The 18916-nt window shown below is 47.7% G+C and overlaps 1 protein-coding gene across 13 annotated transcripts; it reads left to right on the top strand.

The window, feature by feature from the left end:
* The first annotated feature begins 5692 nt into the window (after nucleotides 1-5692).
* Nucleotides 5693-15725, top strand: Zscan22 (zinc finger and SCAN domain containing 22). Of its 13 annotated transcripts, none has more exons than XM_075991971.1 (5): nucleotides 5694-6232; nucleotides 6327-6423; nucleotides 6944-7026; nucleotides 10770-11250; nucleotides 13518-15725. In XM_075991971.1, exons 4-5 carry the CDS (start codon nucleotides 10848-10850, stop codon nucleotides 14591-14593), a joined length of 1479 nt encoding a protein of 492 aa, XP_075848086.1. In that variant the 5' UTR covers nucleotides 5694-6232; nucleotides 6327-6423; nucleotides 6944-7026; nucleotides 10770-10847; the 3' UTR covers nucleotides 14594-15725. The 13 variants fall into 13 exon arrangements, with proteins under 13 accessions (XP_075848102.1, XP_075848112.1, XP_075848095.1 ...); XM_075991952.1 differs by having other exon boundaries at nucleotides 6755-7026; XM_075991962.1 differs by lacking the exon at nucleotides 6327-6423.
* Nucleotides 15726-18916: the final 3191 nt, after the last annotated feature.

Here is an 18916-nt window from a genome sequence, read left to right as displayed (position 1 = left end):
ATGTTGTTTGGGTAGTGCTTCTGGGCCAGAATTTGAATGAAAGCAGTGTTCTGAGGTTATTGACTATACTCCTCTTAACTAGGGCAAAAATAATATTAGGAAAAGTTATTCTTTTACATCTCAAGAAAAAACATATCTAGCAGATACCATCAAATATCCAGTATTAAGATGTATCTGGTTGCTTCATAAAGTTTGTATTTGTTTTATTCTAACCATAATCTATGCAGTGTGTTTGGTTTCTTTCTTAAATCTTCTAGTTGTGCTGTTTCTTAGTCTTTTGTTTGTTACTTGAGTAACTTAAATGTTCTGATCCAATCCATCCTCCTCGCTTTTGATATGGTGGACTGACTTCTGGTTTGGTCTCAAACCACTGAGCTTGCTAAAGTGTGGGTTGAAGCATATGGTCACGTGACTCCCTTTGTTCTCAAAGCTCCTCTCCCCATCCCAAACTTTGCATGAAGTCTCTGCAAGAGAACTGTTGGAAGGCTTCCTCTCGGCTGTTAATGCCAGGAAAAGGTAGACTTTGTACAAAGCAGCACCCACTTCCGGGAAGGCCTTTCTTTGAAACATCATGGGAGAGATGAATATTGGCCATGATGTTTCAAAGAAAGGCCTTCCCAGAAGCCTTTGTCATATACCGACTTATATGTTGGCCAAGAATGAGTCCCCGGGCCATCCATCATAGTGAGGAGGTTAGGAAGGGTAGTGTTCAGCATCCCTAACCTCTGATGGATACAGATAAGAGAGCCGTTAGGAAGTACTTGATAAACTGCCCACCTCTCTTCCAGTCCCTCGAAAGAATTACCTGTGCTCCCATTTCCTCAGTGCCAGCCTCCACCTCAGGCCCCTCACCCGCTGCTTCACAAAATCTGTTGTGCCCACCACTGGGTGCTGCCATCCATCTCCACGACCTCTCACCTGAGGATGCTGGCATCGTGGCAGCAGGCTGCCCCCTCGGTTCTGAAATGCATAACCCTATTCAAGAGCTTCTGGTCTTCTCTTTCCCACTCCAAGGGTTGGGGTCGTCCCTGGTGATATGGTCTATGGGGCCATGCCTACACCTTCCCCAGGTAGCATCCACACTCCTGGCTTTACATTGTTCGCCCTATTTCTGAGTCTCTGCTCCTGACTTCCGAGATTCAGATGTAGACATGACTGTTGGCTCCATCAGGTAAACCATGAACTCATATACCCAGCTTACCCTGAAGAAAACGGCCCTTTTCTATCCAACAGTCTGCTTCCCAACCCCTTTCATGGATATCACTCTCTCCCATCCCATCTCTGAAGCCAGAAAACATGCCTTTGACCCTTCCTCTTCATCAGTCCTTTATCATATAAACATCTTCATCCCAGCTACCACTGACAGCGCAAACAGATGACAGGGTGGCATTGCACAAAATGACCTGCCCAAGAAGTGAGCCAGACTCAGAAATAGAAACCTCCTTAACTGCTCCGTCAAATGTTTAGTCTAGGTAAAGCAAATGAAAATGGGGGAGACACCAGCACTCATACCATAATACCGATACTCTGGAAGCCAGGTGTCGTACTCATCACCAGGACTCCAAAACCAGTCCTGTTTCTCACGGTGGATGTTGTATGGCTGAGTTATGGCTTAGTGAATCAGAACAACCAACAATTTTCATTTTTCAATTCACATCCAGGAATGATAGCCCCACTGATTTCTTTGTACATATTTTGAAAGAGATTCTCAGGGAAATTACTATAAATTAGATAGTGGTTTCTATCTCTTTATAAAACTGGCACAAATTCATTATAGCAAAACTTGGAAAATGCACAAAAAAAAATTGTGAAACTTTTTAAAGCATTTAAAATTTTCATGCTTCAAATATCCAAAGATGATCTTTGCTACTTTTCATTGAAATTTTTATTTTGTTTTTGTTTATTGAAACAGGGTTTCTCTGTGTAACCCTGGCTGTCCTGGAACTTACTCAGTAGACCAGGCTGGCCTCAGTCTTAGAAATCCTACTTGCCGCCGGGCGGTGGTGGCGCACGCCTTTAATCCCAGCACTCGGGAGGCAGAGGCAGGTGGATCTCTGTGAGTTCGAGACCAGCCTGGTCTACAAGAGCTAGTTCCAGGACAGGCTCCAAAACCACAGAGAAACCCTGTCTCGAAAAACCAAAAAAAAAAAAAAAAGAAATCCTGCTTGCCTCTGCCTCATGAGTGCTGAGATCAAAGGTGTGCATCACCACCACCAGTATAATTTTTTTTTTTTTTGTTTTTCGAGACAGGGTTTCTCTGTGGTTTTGGAGCCTGTCCTGGAACTAGCTCTTGTAGACCAGGCTGGTCTCGAACTCACAGAGATCCGCCTGCCTCTGCCTCCCGAGTGCTGGGATTAAAGGCGTGCGCCACCACCGCCCGGCCACCAGTATAATTTTGTCTTAAATACTTATGCACACACATACACACAGTGTATTTTGAATCTACAACATAGATGTGTGTGTGCAGTTATCTCTCCTTTTTTTAAAATTATTTATTTATTATATATACAATATTTTGTCTGTGTGTGTCTGCAGGCCAGAAGAGGGCACCAAACCTCTTTACAGATGGCTGTGAGCCACCATGTGGTTGCTGGGAATTGAACTCAGGACCTTTGGAAGAGCAGGCAATGCTCTTAACCACTGAGCCATCTCTCCAGTCCTCTCATTTAAAGGTTTAGAATGAGAAAACCATTCTCATTCTCTTGTAACATGCTTTTTCCTATATTTTGAGCATTTTCCCTAATAAATTTATTGTAGCTTTATTGCTGGAAGATTATAACATTGTGCCCTCCATCCAATTATTTTGCAAAACTTTTCTCAAAGGGCTCTGAGTGTTTCCTATACATTTCCTGTGAGGGTATGAATGGGTGGAGGGCAGTTCATCAGTTATTAAATCATATGCGGGGGCTGGAGAGATGGCTCAGCGGTTAAGAGCATTGCCTGCTCTTCCAAAGGTCCTGAGTTCAATTCCCAGCAACCACATGGTGGCTCACAACCATTGTAATGAGGTCTGGTGCCCTCTTCTGGCCTTCAGGCATACACACAGAAAGAATATTGTATACATAATAAATAAATAAATAAATAAATAAATATTAAAAATAGATAAATAAATAAATAAATAAATCATATGAATGTATTCTCAGTAAACCTACTGGGGAGAAATCCACAGGATTTATTTGTTCATATGCAGATCATTTGTACAAGGTTTCTCAAAAATAAGAATTTCAAAAAAGAAATCCACTGTGGTTTGTGGCACAATAAAAATCAGAGCCTTAGTGGAGACTGCCATTATTAATGAGGAAGAAGTCTACATCTTAAGGGAAACCAGTAAGACGTAACCTTATATTTCTCTCTAATGCTGGGATTAAAGGCATGTGACTCCCTAGTACTGGGATTAAAGGTATGAGCCACCACCCCCTGGATCCATTTCTGCACTGATCTTCTGTAGCCCAGGGTGACCTCAAACTCACAGAGATCCATCTGCCTCTTTTCCAAATCCTGGAACTCAATGTGTGTGATGCCACTGCCTAGACTCTAGTAGCTTAGTTTTACCTTCTGGTCTTCGGCAAGTTTAATTTATAAAACATAAAATATCACTATGGTCTGCCTCATCCTGCCAGAATTTCCCTATGAGCAGGAACCACAGCGTGTCTTTGTCATAGGTGTTCTGTGTACGCCTAAATGTGTGTTCATTTAACAAAAGAAGTTGCATGTGGAACAGCTTTAACTCTGTAATACTAAAGGTGAAAAGGCTAGAATGCAGACAGACAGACTTCCTAGTTCCTTTGTCCTTTCCCTTATTAGCCAACCAAACACAAGAAGCCCAGGATGTTAGAGCCAGCAGCCAAGTACTCCAGATAGATCTTGAATGGTTAGCCAGGGCTATATAGACCTTATCTCAAAAAAATAAAATAAAAAGCAATAGTGGGGATTCTTAGCTAGGCCAGAACTCATAGGCCCCCGATTTAGAACAAATCTGTCTTCCTTCCCATACAGTCTAGGCTCACCCACTTTCTTGCTTATGACCTCTACTATCCATTCTTTGAGCTATAAACTCGTTTTTCAACCTGAGTCCCTCCTCTCCCATCCAAAAACACAGGGAGTACATGAAGTGTTCTAGCATACCCAAGCGTGGCACACACCGGCCAGAGCATGGCAAACATATCGCCCTTCTCTCCCTCGTTACGCCAGTAGATTACATTCCTATTTCCTTATTTGACCACTTTGTTATGCCTGACTCATTCCTGAGACTGATCATCGAGGTCCAACAAAACATCAGGGTTCACCAATCAAAATTCATCATTTTGACTAACCTAATTAAAATACCCAATAGAGCTAACTCGTTGTAGCATAGACCTCCCTCTTTTTTTTCTCTTAAAATTAACATGTGCAAAGATGTTGTGTGCAGATTCAGATTCAGCCACTTTGTCTCTGTCTTTCTTAATAATGGATCTCTTTGCATGTCGCTTGTGCTGGAACATGGTTTTTAGGTGTTGTCTGCGCCCAATTCAGGGTCCAGAGGGAAGCACCCTGCAGTACGCAGGTCCCCTCAGTACACCCACCTCAGTACATCGCATACATTATCAGAAAATACTTGTTATCGTCCATCGTAGACTGAGTTTCATGGCGTGGTGCCCAGTCCACAATATTAAATGCCTGATCAAGAAGTCGTCCATGTTGTTACTCCCTTTTCCAGATAGGAAAAAGACCCTAAGTAGAGTAGTAAGGATCTGCTGTACTAGCGATTTTCTCCTTAACTCGACAGTTTGTATCTTGCTGTTGTCTGCACAGTCCTCATACAGATAACCTGTGATTGCCGTTTATGAAATTTGGTAGCATGGAGCTGAGGCCGTTACACAGATTGTTACACTGCGCACTGTTTACTTTGTTTGTATGGAGCTCAAAAGAGGCAAAGTCGCCTGGCGGTGGTGGCTCACGCATTCAATCCCAGCACTCAGGAGACAGAGGCAGGCGGATCTTTGTGAGTTCGAGACCAGCCTGGTCTACAAGAGCTAGTTCCAGGACAGGCTCCAAAGCTACAGAGAAACAGAGAAACCCTGCCTCGAAAAACAAAACAACGAGGGGGGGGGGGCAAAGTCATGAGCAGTTTCACAAATGCCAGCAGTAATCACCTCTGAGACAAGCACCTTGCCTAGAGTTTGGAGCTGTCCGTGGTTCTGAAACATCCTAGCCCTGAACTGTCTGTCTTACGTGTTAAGTATTAGTTGGCTAAGATTGGTTAAATTCAAATAAAATAAAATAAAATGACTGGGGAAGGTTATAGCTTGGGGTCTTGGGGTTGTGCTTAATGTGAGTAAATCTCTGGATTCCCCAGCACAAAAAAAAAAACCTCTGACAGCCAAGATGGCTAAGTGGGTAAAAGAAGTACAAAGAAGTACTTGTTGCCAAGACTGAGTTTGATTCCCCAGAACCCACATGGTAAGAGAGAACTGAGTTCCACAAGCTGTCTCCTAACCTCTTCACTTGCATCATGCCACATACAGCACACACACACACACACCAAATAAATGTGATTTTTGTTTGTTTGTTTTTTGTTTTTTCGAGACAGGGTTTCTCTGTGGCTTTGGAGCCTGTCCTGGAACTAGCTCTTGTAGACCAGGCTGGTCTCGAACTCACAAAGATCCACCTGCCTCTGCCTCCCAAGTGCTGGGATTAAAGGCGTGCGCCACCAGCGCCCGGCTAAATGTGATTTTTAAAAATTATGTATATGGATATTTTGCCTGCTTGTATATCTGTACAGCACGGATGTGCCTGGTGCCTGTGAAAGCCAAAAGAGGGCACCAAAACTCCTGGGAACTACAGTGAGATGATTGTAAGCCATCTGAGGATTCACCTGCACCGTGCATGCTTCAACTTCCCGCGCAAACCACAACCACTACTCACAGACAACTCTGTCCCAACAAACACCAACCTAGGGTCGGTCCCTCCCTGAGCCCTCCGCGAATCAAGCACGCACTCCTACAGCTCCCAGCGGGTCCAGGGACTTGGCGCTGTGCTTTCTGGGACTTGTAGTCCAGGTGACGTACCCTGTGGCCTTGCGCCTGAGCTAGGCATCTTGGGAGTTGTGGTTCCTGGGCATGAAGGCGCCTGTGTGTTCGTCATCAGGGTATCTCCGGAATTGTCTGCTGGGACTTCTGGAGACCCGGTGAGAGCTGGAGCCGAGGCACTGAGGGCTGAGAGCTGCGAACGCCCACGCCGAAGCTGACGGCCTGTGAGTAAGAACCGGCAGAGTGTGGCACGGCTGACGAATGTAAGACCGACAAACAAAAAGTGGGACTGACCGACCGGTCGTCTGTGCCCGACAGGTTGTGCTGTGTCTAAAGCATCTTGGTCTCGTATATCACGTTCAGTGACTAACTGATGAAGCGACTGAAAGAAATAGTTCTTTGATGGACTTTGAACGTGGGTTGTGAGACGGAGCCAGTGGGTTTGTGACTGAGTTCAAGTGTGAGTGAAACCCTCTGTGTCTGAAATGCTGAATAAAATGTTCCTCCTGCCTCCCAAGCACTGGGTGTACACAGCCACAGCAATACTTGAACTGCTTTTATTCCATCATAAAATGTGTATTAACAGCCTGGTGTGTCGCACACGTTCTTTTCGAAGCTGGCCTAAAACTCACTGTGTAGACCGGGCTTGCTTCAATCTCAGAGGTCTGTTTGCCTCTCCCTCCTAAGTGCTGGGATTAAAGACGGTGCCACCATGCCTACCTTATTTGTTTTTAATTATTTTGTAGGATATATGTGCATGTGTGGATGTGGGCATGTGCATGCTGTGGGCTGGGCCTGGAAGTCGGAGGACAACTTCTGAAAGCTGGCTGGCCCTCTCTGTCGGTCTCCTTGTTTCTGCTCACTGCATACTCCAGACTAGCTGGCCCACAAACTTCCTGGTGATTCTCTGCTCTCTGCCTCCCATCCTCCCATAGAGTGCTGCGATTACAGATGTGTTCTCCTGCATCCAGCTTTTTGCAGGTTCTGGGGATTGAACTCAGGACAGCAGGCTTCCATGGTGAGTACCTTTACCTGCTGAGCCATCTCTTTGCCCCCCTCTCCCTTTTGTGGGACAAGCCATGTCTTGATAGGTAGCTCAGACAGCCTTCAGAGTTGCAATCCTGCTTCCATCCTCCCGAGGGCTGGAATTACAGGCATGTGCCACCATGCCTGCACTGAAAAGTCCCCAACTCTTAAGGTGTTGACACTGCAGTGATGGCAGGTGGATAACAAATAATCATACAATTGTGCTATCCACCAAGTGGTGAAGAGTAATAAGAAATAAAGCAGGGTGGGGGGCAGAACCTTTGCAGAGTTGTCTTTTGTATAGAGGCCTGCCATACAGAAGGGAGAGAACGCCTAATAAGGAGAAGGCATTTGCCCAGGACTGAAAAGAAATACATTTAAAAAGCCAGCATTATTGAGATTCTCATAATCAAAACCCACCATTTAGTTATTTATTTAGGGCTGAAAGAGTCTTGCTCTCTAGCCCAGGATAGCCTTGAACTCTAAATCTTCATGCCCTGGCCTTCTGAGTTGTGAGATTATAGGTATGTGTCACCATACCTGGCTAAACTTCTGTCTGTCTATCTGTCTGTCTGTCTATCTATCTGTCTATCTATTTATTTTTGAGGCAAAGTCTCACTAGTACTACTGGATGGTCTAGAACTCAATGTTCTGCCTGCCACTGCCACCAGAGTCCTGAAATGAGAGGTATGTGCCACCACACCCAGCCTAAAACTCACCGTCTCAAAGTAGTTTTTAGTAAACCACACCCCTAGTCATAAGCAGCAGAGTTCCAAATAAACCCTGAATTATAAAGAACCACAGCAGAAATTAGAAAATATTTTAAATTAAATTATTATGAAGTAGGCTATGGTGGTATATGCTTATAATCTCAGCACCCCAGGAGGCTAAAGCATAAAGATTTCCATATCAAGGCTATCCTGGGCTACATAAGAGATCCTGCCTCAAATAAATAAAAATGTAAATAGAACTTAACAAAATTGTGATATACGATTAGAGCTGTTTAGAAGAAAATGTATAGCTTTAAACACATGCACTTGATTTAGACTTGTTTGTTTGTTTTTGTTTTTTTCGAGACAGGGTTTCTCTGTAGCTTTGGAGCCTGTCCTGGAACTACCTCTTGTAGACCAGGCTGGCTTTGAACTCACAGAGATCTGCCTGCCTCTGCCTCCCGAGTGCTGGGATTAAAGGCATGCGCCACCACTGCCCAGCTGACTTTTTTTTTTCCATGACAGGGTTTCTCTGTGTAGCCCTGGCTGTCCTGGAATTTGCTCGGTAGACTGGGCTGGCCATGAACTCACAGAGATCTACCTACCTCTCTCTGCCTCCCAAGTGCTGGGATTAAAGACATGCCCCACCACCACCTAGCTGATCTCAAACTTTTATATTTATTTCTTTATGTGCATGCATACTACAGCACAACACTTTTGGGGGGGCATTTTTTATTGATTTTTATTGAGCTCTACATTTTTCTCTGTTCCCCTCCCTGCCTCTCCCCTCCCAGCTTCAGCCCTCCCCCTAGGTCCCCATGCTTCCAATTTACTCAGGAGATCATGTCTTTTTCTACTTTCTACTTCCCATGTAGATTAGATCTATGTAAGTCTCTCTTACAGCACAACACTTTTAATAGTCAGGTTTTTCCTTCTACCATATAGGTCCTAGGTATCAAATGTATGTCATCAGGTTTGACAGCAAATGCCATCTCAATAGCCCAAATACATGCATCTGAAAAGAAGCAAGGTGGTCAGGCATGGTAGGACATGCACTGGGGATGAAGACTGGAGGCCAGTCTCGTTACATAGTTCCACAGGGAAACAGCAGATAAAGTGAATAATTTACTATGTGGTTATCAGCTCAAAAGATAGGAAAATGGGTAATGTATAAGAGACAGGAGACATGGCTCTGTGGCTAGCCATGGATTTGCTTGCATTTGCAGCTCACTCTCCTGCTAAATCCTTCCCTAGCTGTGAGACTTTTCTTTCTGTCTGTCTTCACCTAAAATAGGAATATAGCTTATGTCCCTTGAGTTTGTTATAAGTTCATGTGTGTGTGTGTGTGTATGTGTTTGTGTGTGTATGTGTGTGTGTGTGTTTGTGTGTGTATGTGTGTATGTGTGTGTGTATGTGTGTGTGTGTATGTGTGTGTGTGTATGTGTGTGTGTGTGTGTGTGTGTGTGTATGTGTGTATGTGTGTGTGTGTGTACTCCACGTGAAGGCCAGAGGTTGACGTCAGGATTCTGCCTCTATCACTTTCCTCCTCCGCTGCAGCTGCTGCTGCTGCTGCTGCTGCTGCTGCTGCTACTGTTGTTTTGAGACCAGATCTCTCAACCTACAGCTAGCCAGTGAGCCCTGGGGATCTGCCTGTCTCTGCTCCCCTCTGTGCTGGGGTTATGGACCTGTACGGCCATGCTAGGCTTCTTATAGTGCTGGGGATCCACACCCAGGCCATGCTCACTCAACAAGCACTTTACCCGACTGAGCCATCTCCTTAGCTCTGTTGAAGTTACTTTATTCTTTGTTTTTATAGTTCTGTTTTTATGTATATAGGTGTTTTGCCTATATGTATGTCTGTGTACTAGATGCATGCCTGGTGAAAATCAGAAGAGGGTGTCAGATGACCTGGGACTGGAATTACAGACAGTTGTGAGCCACTAAGTGGATGCTGAGCCTTCTCTCCAGCCCCTGAGATTTTTTTATTTTCACATGTGGTACTCAATCAAATGACAACACACAACAGTCAGTTCTCTTCCTCCACTCATGTGGTTCCTGCACCCTTACCTGTGGAGCCATCCCATTGCCTGCTCCCCTCTCTTTTTAACTTTATTGGATTTGTTATTTGATAACAATTTCATATAACATGCATTCTCATTACTATAAACCCCCAGTCTTCCTCCCACCCATTATGCTCCTCCTTATAGACCTTCCCACATTCATAACTGTTTTGGTTTTGAGACCCACCGAATTTAACCAAGATCGTTGTAATTATGGGTTTGAAAGTCTCTGCTGGAGCTTAATGACTTCCTCCCTGTTGTGGATTTTGTTTTGATTTTTTTTGTTTGTTTTGGTTTTTGGCATGAGTGCACTATCTATATGCATGCCTGCATGCCAGTATGCCTACAGCATCAGATTCTATTACAGATGACTGTGAGCCACCATGTGGTTACTGGGAATTAAACCCAGGTCCTCTGGAAGAGCAGCCAGTGCTCTTAACTGCTGCGCCATCTCTCCAGCCCCTGTTGTATATTCTGAACGCATGGGACCACTGAGCATCATCCTCAGCTCTGAACAGACATTGCCATGACCATTACATTCATTTTTTTTCCTGAGGCTTTTATTTCAAGTTGATTTTTTAAATTTTTTATTGATTTTATTGAGCTATAATTTATCTCTGCTCCCTTCCCTTCCTCTCCCCTCCCCTTCTACCCTCCCCCATGGTCTCCATGCTCCCAGTTTACTCAAGGAGATCTTGTCTTTTTTCCACTTCCCATGTAGATTCGATCCATGTATGTCTCTCTTAGGGTCCTCATTGTACATTCATCTTTTTCCATGTGAGAATAAGTGACTTGGTGGCAAGCACCTTTTCCTGATAATCCACCTCACTGACCCAAATACATACATCTAAAAAGAAGCAAGGTAGTAGGCATGGTAGTGCATGCACAGAGGATGAGGCAGGAGAATGGTGAATTGGAGGCCAGTCTGGCTACCTCAAACCTGCATCTCCTCTCCCTCTTTTCAGATGGTGAAGCTCTAACATTTCTACAGACCCAATTCAGAGACTCCAGCCATCCCGTGCCTCACTGAGTTCATCTGCCCAATGGCCATCCCCAAGTGCCCTCTGAGCCCAGTACTCTGGGAACAGGACAGCTTCCTTCAGGTGAAGGTGAAAGAGGAGGAAGAAGCTAACCTCTGCCAGAGCCAGGGATGCAACCCTAGCCCTACTGCCCATCCTGAGGCTGCACGCCTGCGCTTCCGGCACTTCCGTTACGAGGAGGCATCCAGCCCCCATCAGGCGCTGGCACAACTGCGAGAGCTATGTTGCCAGTGGCTGAGGCCAGAGTCGTCCTCCAAAGAGCAGATGCTGGAGTTGCTGGTGCTGGAGCAATTCTTGGGTGCACTGCCCCCTGAGATCCAGGCCTGGGTCGGGGCTCAGTGCCCAAAGAGTGGAAAGGAGGCTGCCATTCTGGTGGAGGATCTGACTCAGTTGCTGGACAAGAGAGGTAAGGAGGAGCAGCAGGTAAGGAGGTAGTCGGCCACAGAGAGTGCTGGCACAGCCTGGCTGGAATGTAGGCCAAGCTAGCTCTAGTTAGGGATTGCTGCTGGGGTGCTCATTCTCACCTTTGTACCTTAGCCATGGGTACACGTGACCAAATAAATCCCACGCAGTTATGAGTAAGGGGCTTAGACACAGCAGCATCCAGAAGATACACTCAGGGAGCCTTGATACTCAGCCTGTTTGCTCTCACCTACTCTCACGTTCCATATCTCCTTTAGGTCTGGGTTTCTCTGTGTAGCTTTGGAACCTATCCTGGGACTTGCTCTGTAGAATAGACTGGACTTGAACTCACAGAGACTCCTGCCTTTGCCTCCCGAGTGATGGGATTAAAGGTGTACACAACCAGCGGCCCAGCGAGGGTATCAGATCTTGGAGTTACAGACAGTTGTGAGCTGCCATGTGGGTGCTGGGAATTGAACCCAGGTCCTCTGGAGGAACAGCCAGTGCTCTTAACCGCTCTCCAGCCCTTATTTTTTTTTTAAGATGAGAAGTCTTTTGTACCAAAGCTAACCTCAAATTTGCTACGTATCTGGGGATGATCTTGATCTTCTGATCCTCCTGCCTCCACTTCCCAAATGCTGGGATTACAGGCTTGTGCCACCACACCCAGCTTCAGATGCTGGTACTAGGGATATAGGTAAGCACTCTGCCAGCTGAGCTATATCCCTAGCTTATCACCATCTCCCCAAAGGTAGTCAGTCCATCAGTTCCTGACTTATAAAGTGGACGGGGAAAACAGCAAGCAATGTCTAGTGTGAACCTCACTGAACCAATCAGATCTGTGTTTGCCTTTGGACCGTCAAATCCCAGGAACTCATAGTGAGCCTGGAGCTCTTCCCCAAAGGAAGTGTGGCTCCTGGCCCAGATGAAATGACTGAATGTCTTGAGTGAGAGAGAGGGAGAGAGAAATAAGTATCCCTGTGTATCCTCTTGTGGCCTTCCCTGTGCTCGTGGCCTTCCCTATGCTCGCCTACAGGATCTGGGGGATGGTTAGATGGCCCTGAACTGGAGTGGGTACTTGTCATTCAAGGAGAGCCACACATGTATTCCCTACCCAGAGATGTCTGGTAGGATGCAAGGGTCCAAGCGCTGTACAGTCTAGTCCAGGAACTTCCAGAGCAAGTCCCAGTCTGGCTGCAAGCTAACTGAGCAAGTACAAGTCCCTCAGAATCTCTACTAATCTTATGATTTTACTCACTTATTCATTTATTAAGACAAGGTCTTACTATGGAGCTCTTGGCTTGGAACTACAGTGTAGAACTATCTTGGAACAAGCTCTAGAGACCAGCTGGTTTTGAACTCAGCCTCCTAGCTCTGTCTCCTGACCGCTGGGACTAAAGGTATGCTTGACCATGCATAATCCTGTGATGGTGTACCTGGGGCTCAGCACCTCCCCTGGGCCTCAGTCTCCTCATCTACAGTGGAACCACTAAGCACCTCCTCTGGAAAGGACGAGGCAGTGCACTTGGAGACATAAGCCAGCGGCCCTGGCAAGCAAGCACTATCACAAACTGAGGTCCGGATGATGGCGAGCTAAACTTAAGGACTAATGACTTGTCACCTCAAAGTCTGGGGTTGGAGCCCCTGTTTCTGAGTCTACTCAGCCCAAGGATAGGCTGGAAGGACAGCTATTGCATACTGCTCTGACTCATCCGTAGACATTGCCAGATGAAGTATCCTCAGGTACCCTTTGCTCCTGTGGAGGGCGGGTCAGTGCAAGTCGCCTCTCCCTCCTGTTTACTCGGATCGGGGAGTTTCAGGAGCAAATCAGATGTCTACCTAGAGTTCTGCTGTGAGAAGTGACAGTCACAGGCATCTGGCTTGATTCTCATTCAGCCACTGTTCCCAAAGACAGCCTCTGAGTTTAAGGGACAGAGCCTGGACTCACAGAACTTGGCCCTGCCCCAGATTGCCCGGAGCAAATGCACAGGTACCCGACAAGGCCCAGCTTCCTCCACGCTTGTTTTTCAGATCTTATCCACACGTAAGTTTTCCTTTGGGCATTTTAGCCAGATCAGGAGCCTTGGTGAGACAGATGGCAGTTTAGGGTCGTATAAGAGGACAGTCCTGAATCCTTTTCCTTACTGAAGACATGGAAGGGGAAACTTCCCCTTGGAAACGGGACCATGTGACAAATGTGTGGGTGGGGCCTCAGGCAGATAGAGAGGCTTGTGTGGCGGGGAAGTAACAGTATGGTTTGCTTGATTCCAGGGTGGGAACCAGGAGTGCAACTCGAAGAGGCAAGGTGTAAACAGAGCAGCACAGACGAGTTACACCCACCAGACATGGCCACTGAAACACCCGCAGGAGTCATTGCCCCAAAATCCACCTTTGCCCACACTTGTAAACCTGAGAGCAGCTCTGCGAGCCAGCCAGAGCTCCTAGGAGCACGCTGGATGAAGCCTGCTGCCCAAGAGATGGATTTCAGAAAAGACCTGGGGTCTCACATGGGTGCCCCCAAAGACCAGCCTGGCTATGAGTCTGACGTCTCAGGAAAGAGTTCCAACTCGTGGCCCAGCTTCCCTTCCCAAGACAAGGCTTCTTCAGAGGAGAAACTTGGCCCATTGTATGACTATGGGACAGTGCCTCCAGATACACACTCAGAAAAGAAGCCCTCCACGTACGGTGAATGTGTGAGAACATTCCAGAATACGTCAGCCCTGGAGGCCCACCAGAAGAGCCACTCTGAGAAGATGCCCTATGCCTGTGTCGAGTGTGGGAAGGCTTTCGGTCGGAGCACCCACCTTGCCCAACACCAGGTTGTCCACACAGGAGCAAAGCCCCATGCGTGTAAAGAGTGCGGGAAAGCCTTCAGGCGAGTCACCCACCTGACGCAGCACCAGAGGGTTCACACTGGGGAGAAGCCCTATAAGTGTGAAGAGTGCGGCAAAACCTTCAGCCGCAGCACCCACCTCACCCAGCATCAGCGGGTGCACACCGGGGAGCGGCCTTATGAGTGTGACCTGTGCGGCAAGGCCTTCAGCCAGAGCACCCACCTGACACAGCACCAGCGCATCCACACCGGGGAAAAGCCCTACAGGTGTGACGTGTGTGGGAGAGCCTTCAGTGACTGCTCAGCTCTGGTCCGGCACCTGAGAATCCACTCTGGAGAGAAGCCCTATCGGTGTAAGGACTGCCCAAAGGCCTTCGCGCAGAGCTCCTCCCTCATTGAGCACCAGCGCACGCACACGGGAGAGAAGCCCTACAAGTGCAGTGACTGTGGGAAGGCCTTCAGCCGCAGCTCAGCTCTCATGGTCCATCTAAAGATCCATGTCACTGTGCTCTAGTGACTGGAAGCACCACAGCACAGCCTCCCTCAGAGAAACCCTGAATTCCACAGGAGCCAGGAACCCCACTGGTGGATAACTGTGTCACCCAGTGTCTAATGGCAGACTGGGGCCATCTGGGAACACGTCTACATTTGAGGTCCCAGGTGAAGTCCCCTAATGAACACAGAGATTCAGACCAATCGGTGAAACTTCCAGAAGCTTCCTACTGCCTTTTCTCTCCCACTCAGGCTGGTCCCAGAGAAAAGATAACCTGAACTAAAGGTGTGCGTTGGTTCTTGGAACCAGAGCAAGTAGAGCTGAGTGTCTATGTGGCTCAGTCACCTCTAGCTGATCCTCTAGGTAGGAAGGCCCGAGCTTCACATTCTCACGCGGCTACTGTTCTTGCCAGTTCCTTTGCTGTCCAGCCTAGAAAGGATGCCTGCCAGGCTCCCTCGGTGCCTTCCTCCTGCTTCCCCGCCATATGAGTGTATACCAACGCCAAGACACTTGGGAGGCCGCCTCTCTGATGAAGCCTCCTCTTCAGTGAAGCCTCCTCTCCGGTGAAGCCTCCTCTCTGGTGAAGCCGCCTCTCCGGTGAAGCCTCCTCTCCGGTGAAGCCTCCTCTCCGGTGAAGCCTCCTCTCCGGTGAAGCCTCCTCTCCGGTGAAGCCTCCTCCATGCCGGTCCACTCATGCTTTCCCTGGCTTCACTCCCGTGGTGCTTGACACTTGCCCAGTATGTCTCCCTTCCAGACTCCAGCCCTGTGGATTCACCTCGGGCTCACCTCTAATCTAGCCCCTCCTCCCGCATCACCTTCCGTGAGCTCGCTCTCGTGGCCTCCCACTGGATTTTGATCAGGGCTCTTCTTTCTCACTCCTTCCGGCCTTAATTCCATCCCCACCCACTTTCTTCCTGCTGAGGCTGTTTTTGCTGCCCAGTCATCCTGTGTCACTCCAGGATAGGAAGTTGCCCGGCGAGTCACCTTTTCAGCAAACTTTGGTGAATGAGGTACAAGTATGCCAGGGTCCATGCCACTTCGGCCCAAGCAATTGTTCTAGTTATCCTCAACTGTGTATGTGAATGCTTGTCTTGGTTGCACAGTGATGTAAAAGTGGTTTCAAAGTACTGGTCTGCCTGTTGGGCAAACTCCACTCCTTGCCTGTTGTCTGTGTTTGCTGCAGACCTGGCCTCCTCTTACACCTTCCACTCCTGTAGCCTCACCTCCCACATGCCAGCCAACTTTCTCCCACCTGTGTGCCTTTCTGCCTGTCCCTGGAGCCCTGAAGCCCTCTGTCCTCCGATACCTGCAGATGTCCTTGAGGAGCTTCCCCAGCCATTCTGACCTGACCCTCCCTTGCTGCTGTGGGGCCCCATTCACCTCTGTCTTAAACCTCTCACGCCTCTCACCACGTCACTGTACTTGTGCTTCTTACAGAATGCACAGGCCAGTGCTCCCAAGGCCACAAAATAGTTCATGCTGTGGACAGGGCACAAGATGCACAGACCCTTCCCAGGGTCTCCCTTGGGTAGCTACTGTTCTCCACCCAGAGCCCCTGTGCGCACATAAGCCTGGCTGCAGTAGTCAGAACAAAACATGGCTATACCGAGTCTTCCTCAAGCCCTGGGTGCCGTAGACTTAGGTGGTGCCAGCACTCTGCCAATCCTAAAATCATAACCTTTCCCTCAGAAAGAGGATTCCCCTGGTTCTTTTTTTTTTTTTTTTTTTTGGATTTTCGAGACAGGGTTTCTCCATAGCTTTTGGTTCCTGTCCTGGAACTAGCTCTTGTAGACCAGGCTGGCCTCGAACTCATAGAGATCCACCTGCCTCTGCCTCCCGAGGGTCCCCTGGTTCTTGTGCCTCTTGACAAACACGGGTGACTTCACAAGGTCCTCAGTCATGGATCTATGTGAGCTACTGTATCTAGACCCATTAGCATAATACACTTTGTTTTCCTGAGGCTCCCGTGTCTGCTCTTGTGGCCTCACCTGACTATCACACACAAGAACATAGACCACCAGGAGAGTTGCAAACTGGAGAATTCCAATAAAAGTACTGAAATTCCTACCACATGGGTGGAAAGTGCAAACAGGTTGGGCTGCTCCAACAATTGCATTTGCCTCTGTGTGGCCAATAGGGAGGGTCCTCCGAGCAAAGGTCATACTACAGGCCCACAGGCACGGCTACTCCACGGAGGGTTTAGATGCAGGGCAATTAGGTAGGACTGAGAACCCGCCCCCAGTTTGCAGGGTTCCTGGTCCCTGTGTATATGGTATAGCTGTGCCCTGCTTTACGAAGTTCGCACACACAGGCCTTCTCTTCACAAGATGTCCGTGATACTGAAATGGACAGTTCAGGCCAGCTGGCACCCGCTGGGCTCTGATCTCTAGAATACAAAGCTGCCAGGTCTTTAGGCCCAAGCTCTCAGACCCAGGGCCAAGAGCTGTAACGCAGACTGCTGTGGAGGGTTAAGGAATCCCAATACCTAAGATTGCCTGTTACCCACAATGCCCATTGCCACTGAGAGCTGAAGAATCCAGACGTAGGCCAACAGGAGAGCTCGGCCACTAATGAGGAGGCCAGGACTGGAGATACTCAAGGGCTTCACAAGGATTATACCACTAGGGGGAGCCCGTCTGCTGCTGTTCTCACGCGCGGCTTGAGCAGAGGCGGCAGGCAAGCACCAAGGGAAACCAACGCTACCAAGACCAGCACTAGCCTAACCACGATTCTGTCTGGGTAAAACAGAAGCACCACAGATGGCTGATGGTTAACACAAAAGTTAACTACGCACTTTTGTAGTCCCAGGCAGCCCCACCTCTCTAGGTCACAGACCAACTTTACCCCAATCGACAGTTCCCAAGCTCAAGCCTAGGTTGTCTATCCTACTGTATACTCAGTGACACCACAGGACATGATTGGCCTTTTTTTTTCAGGCTTGAGTCCCTTCTGCACAAAGAACTTAAAGGACCATCTACCTGAGAGGAGCACTAGAATTTGCAGGAAGGGAGATAGAGGGTTCCTCCAGCCTCTTTGAAATGAGGACATTGTAGTTGAATCTGAAGCAGAAAGAAAACGCCTTAAGGCGCCAGGGAAAGCAAGTGCAAAGACCAGGTGAAGCAGTGGGGACAGGGGACCCCAAAGTTGGTCACCACGGCCACGGCGAGTAATAAGCCTGGCACTTCCCTTCATGAGTTACCGTCTCCCAGTCGCAGTAGGTTCCAGGAATTTACGGATATGTACACGGGGCAAGAACGGAGCAAAAGATTGAGACCGGAAGTGTGGCGTTTCGCGCCTCTACCAACGTTTGGGGAGGGGATGGCAGACTCATTGAGGGCCTGAAGGTTCCCGTTTTGAACCTTGTTCCCAGAGCAGCAGGACTAAACAGAATGCCACATAATCATGGAGGCTGCCAGCACGGAACCGCACGTGCAGTGGACCACCATCTTTCCTTCGATCTTCAGGGCTTGGGACCTGGGGGGGAGGGAGCAGCGCAAAACCTTGTGGGAAATGTAGTCCTGTAGACGCCCTCCTGTATACTGATTGAGGGAGGAGGGATTGTATGTTGTGGCTACAGGACCAGGCGATTCCCCGAGCCCCCCATAAATGGAATAGTTACTTGTGTTATCAAGGAGATAGTGACCGCAGAAACGGCATACCAGTCCCCTGCCAGGTTCAGGTAAAAGTTAGATTGGAAAGTACTAAAATATCCATCTGAAGCCTGGTCTAAAAGTAGTGCGGAACACTGAGTATCAAAGTTCCCTTGATGAGTCTTGGCTTTGAAGAGGAGCTGGCACCAGTGGATTCCTGTTCTCCGGTGCAGTTGCTGTTGCAGGGAGATGATGAGCTGCGAACTTTGGCAAAATGAAGAAGCACAACATGGCAGTGACCTATGATGATGTGCATATCAACTTCACTAAGGAAGAGTGGGATTTGCTGGATGCTTCCCAGAAGAATCTCTACAAAGATGTGATGCTGGAGACCTACAGGAACCTCACTACTATCAGATACATTTGGGAAGACCATAACACTGAAGAACATTGTCAATGGTGTAGAAGGCATGCAAGGATTGAAAGAAATCAAACTGGAGCGACGTTTTCCGTATATTCTGACTGTGCTAAAGCCTTGTGTTATAACACTCATCTTCTAAGGAATGAAAAAACACATACTGGAGAAAAATGGTCTAAAATTAAGCAATGTGATAAAACCTTTCTTCATCACAATCATCTTCAAAGGCATAAAAGAACACACAATGGAGAGAAACCCTATGAATATAATAAGTGTGGTAAAGACTTTACTCAATACAGTGTTCTTCAAACTCATAAAGGAACACATACTGGAGAG

The sequence above is a fragment of the Microtus pennsylvanicus genome, chromosome 1, assembly GCF_037038515.1.
Source record: "Microtus pennsylvanicus isolate mMicPen1 chromosome 1, mMicPen1.hap1, whole genome shotgun sequence".
Taxonomy (NCBI): Eukaryota; Metazoa; Chordata; class Mammalia; order Rodentia; family Cricetidae; genus Microtus; species Microtus pennsylvanicus.
Note: the sequence above shows the minus strand (reverse complement) of the source record. Positions and strands in the feature narration are given on the sequence as shown.

Excerpts from the sequence above, each read along its gene's own strand:
- Zscan22 (XM_075991987.1), top strand. The coding sequence starts at position 10,848 with ATGGCCATCCCCAAGTGCCCTCTGAGCCCAGTACTCTGGGAACAGGAC. Across the intron at positions 11,251-13,517 it reads TCAGTTGCTGGACAAGAGAG|GGTGGGAACCAGGAGTGCAA; the intron begins GTAAGGAGGAGC and ends GCTTGATTCCAG.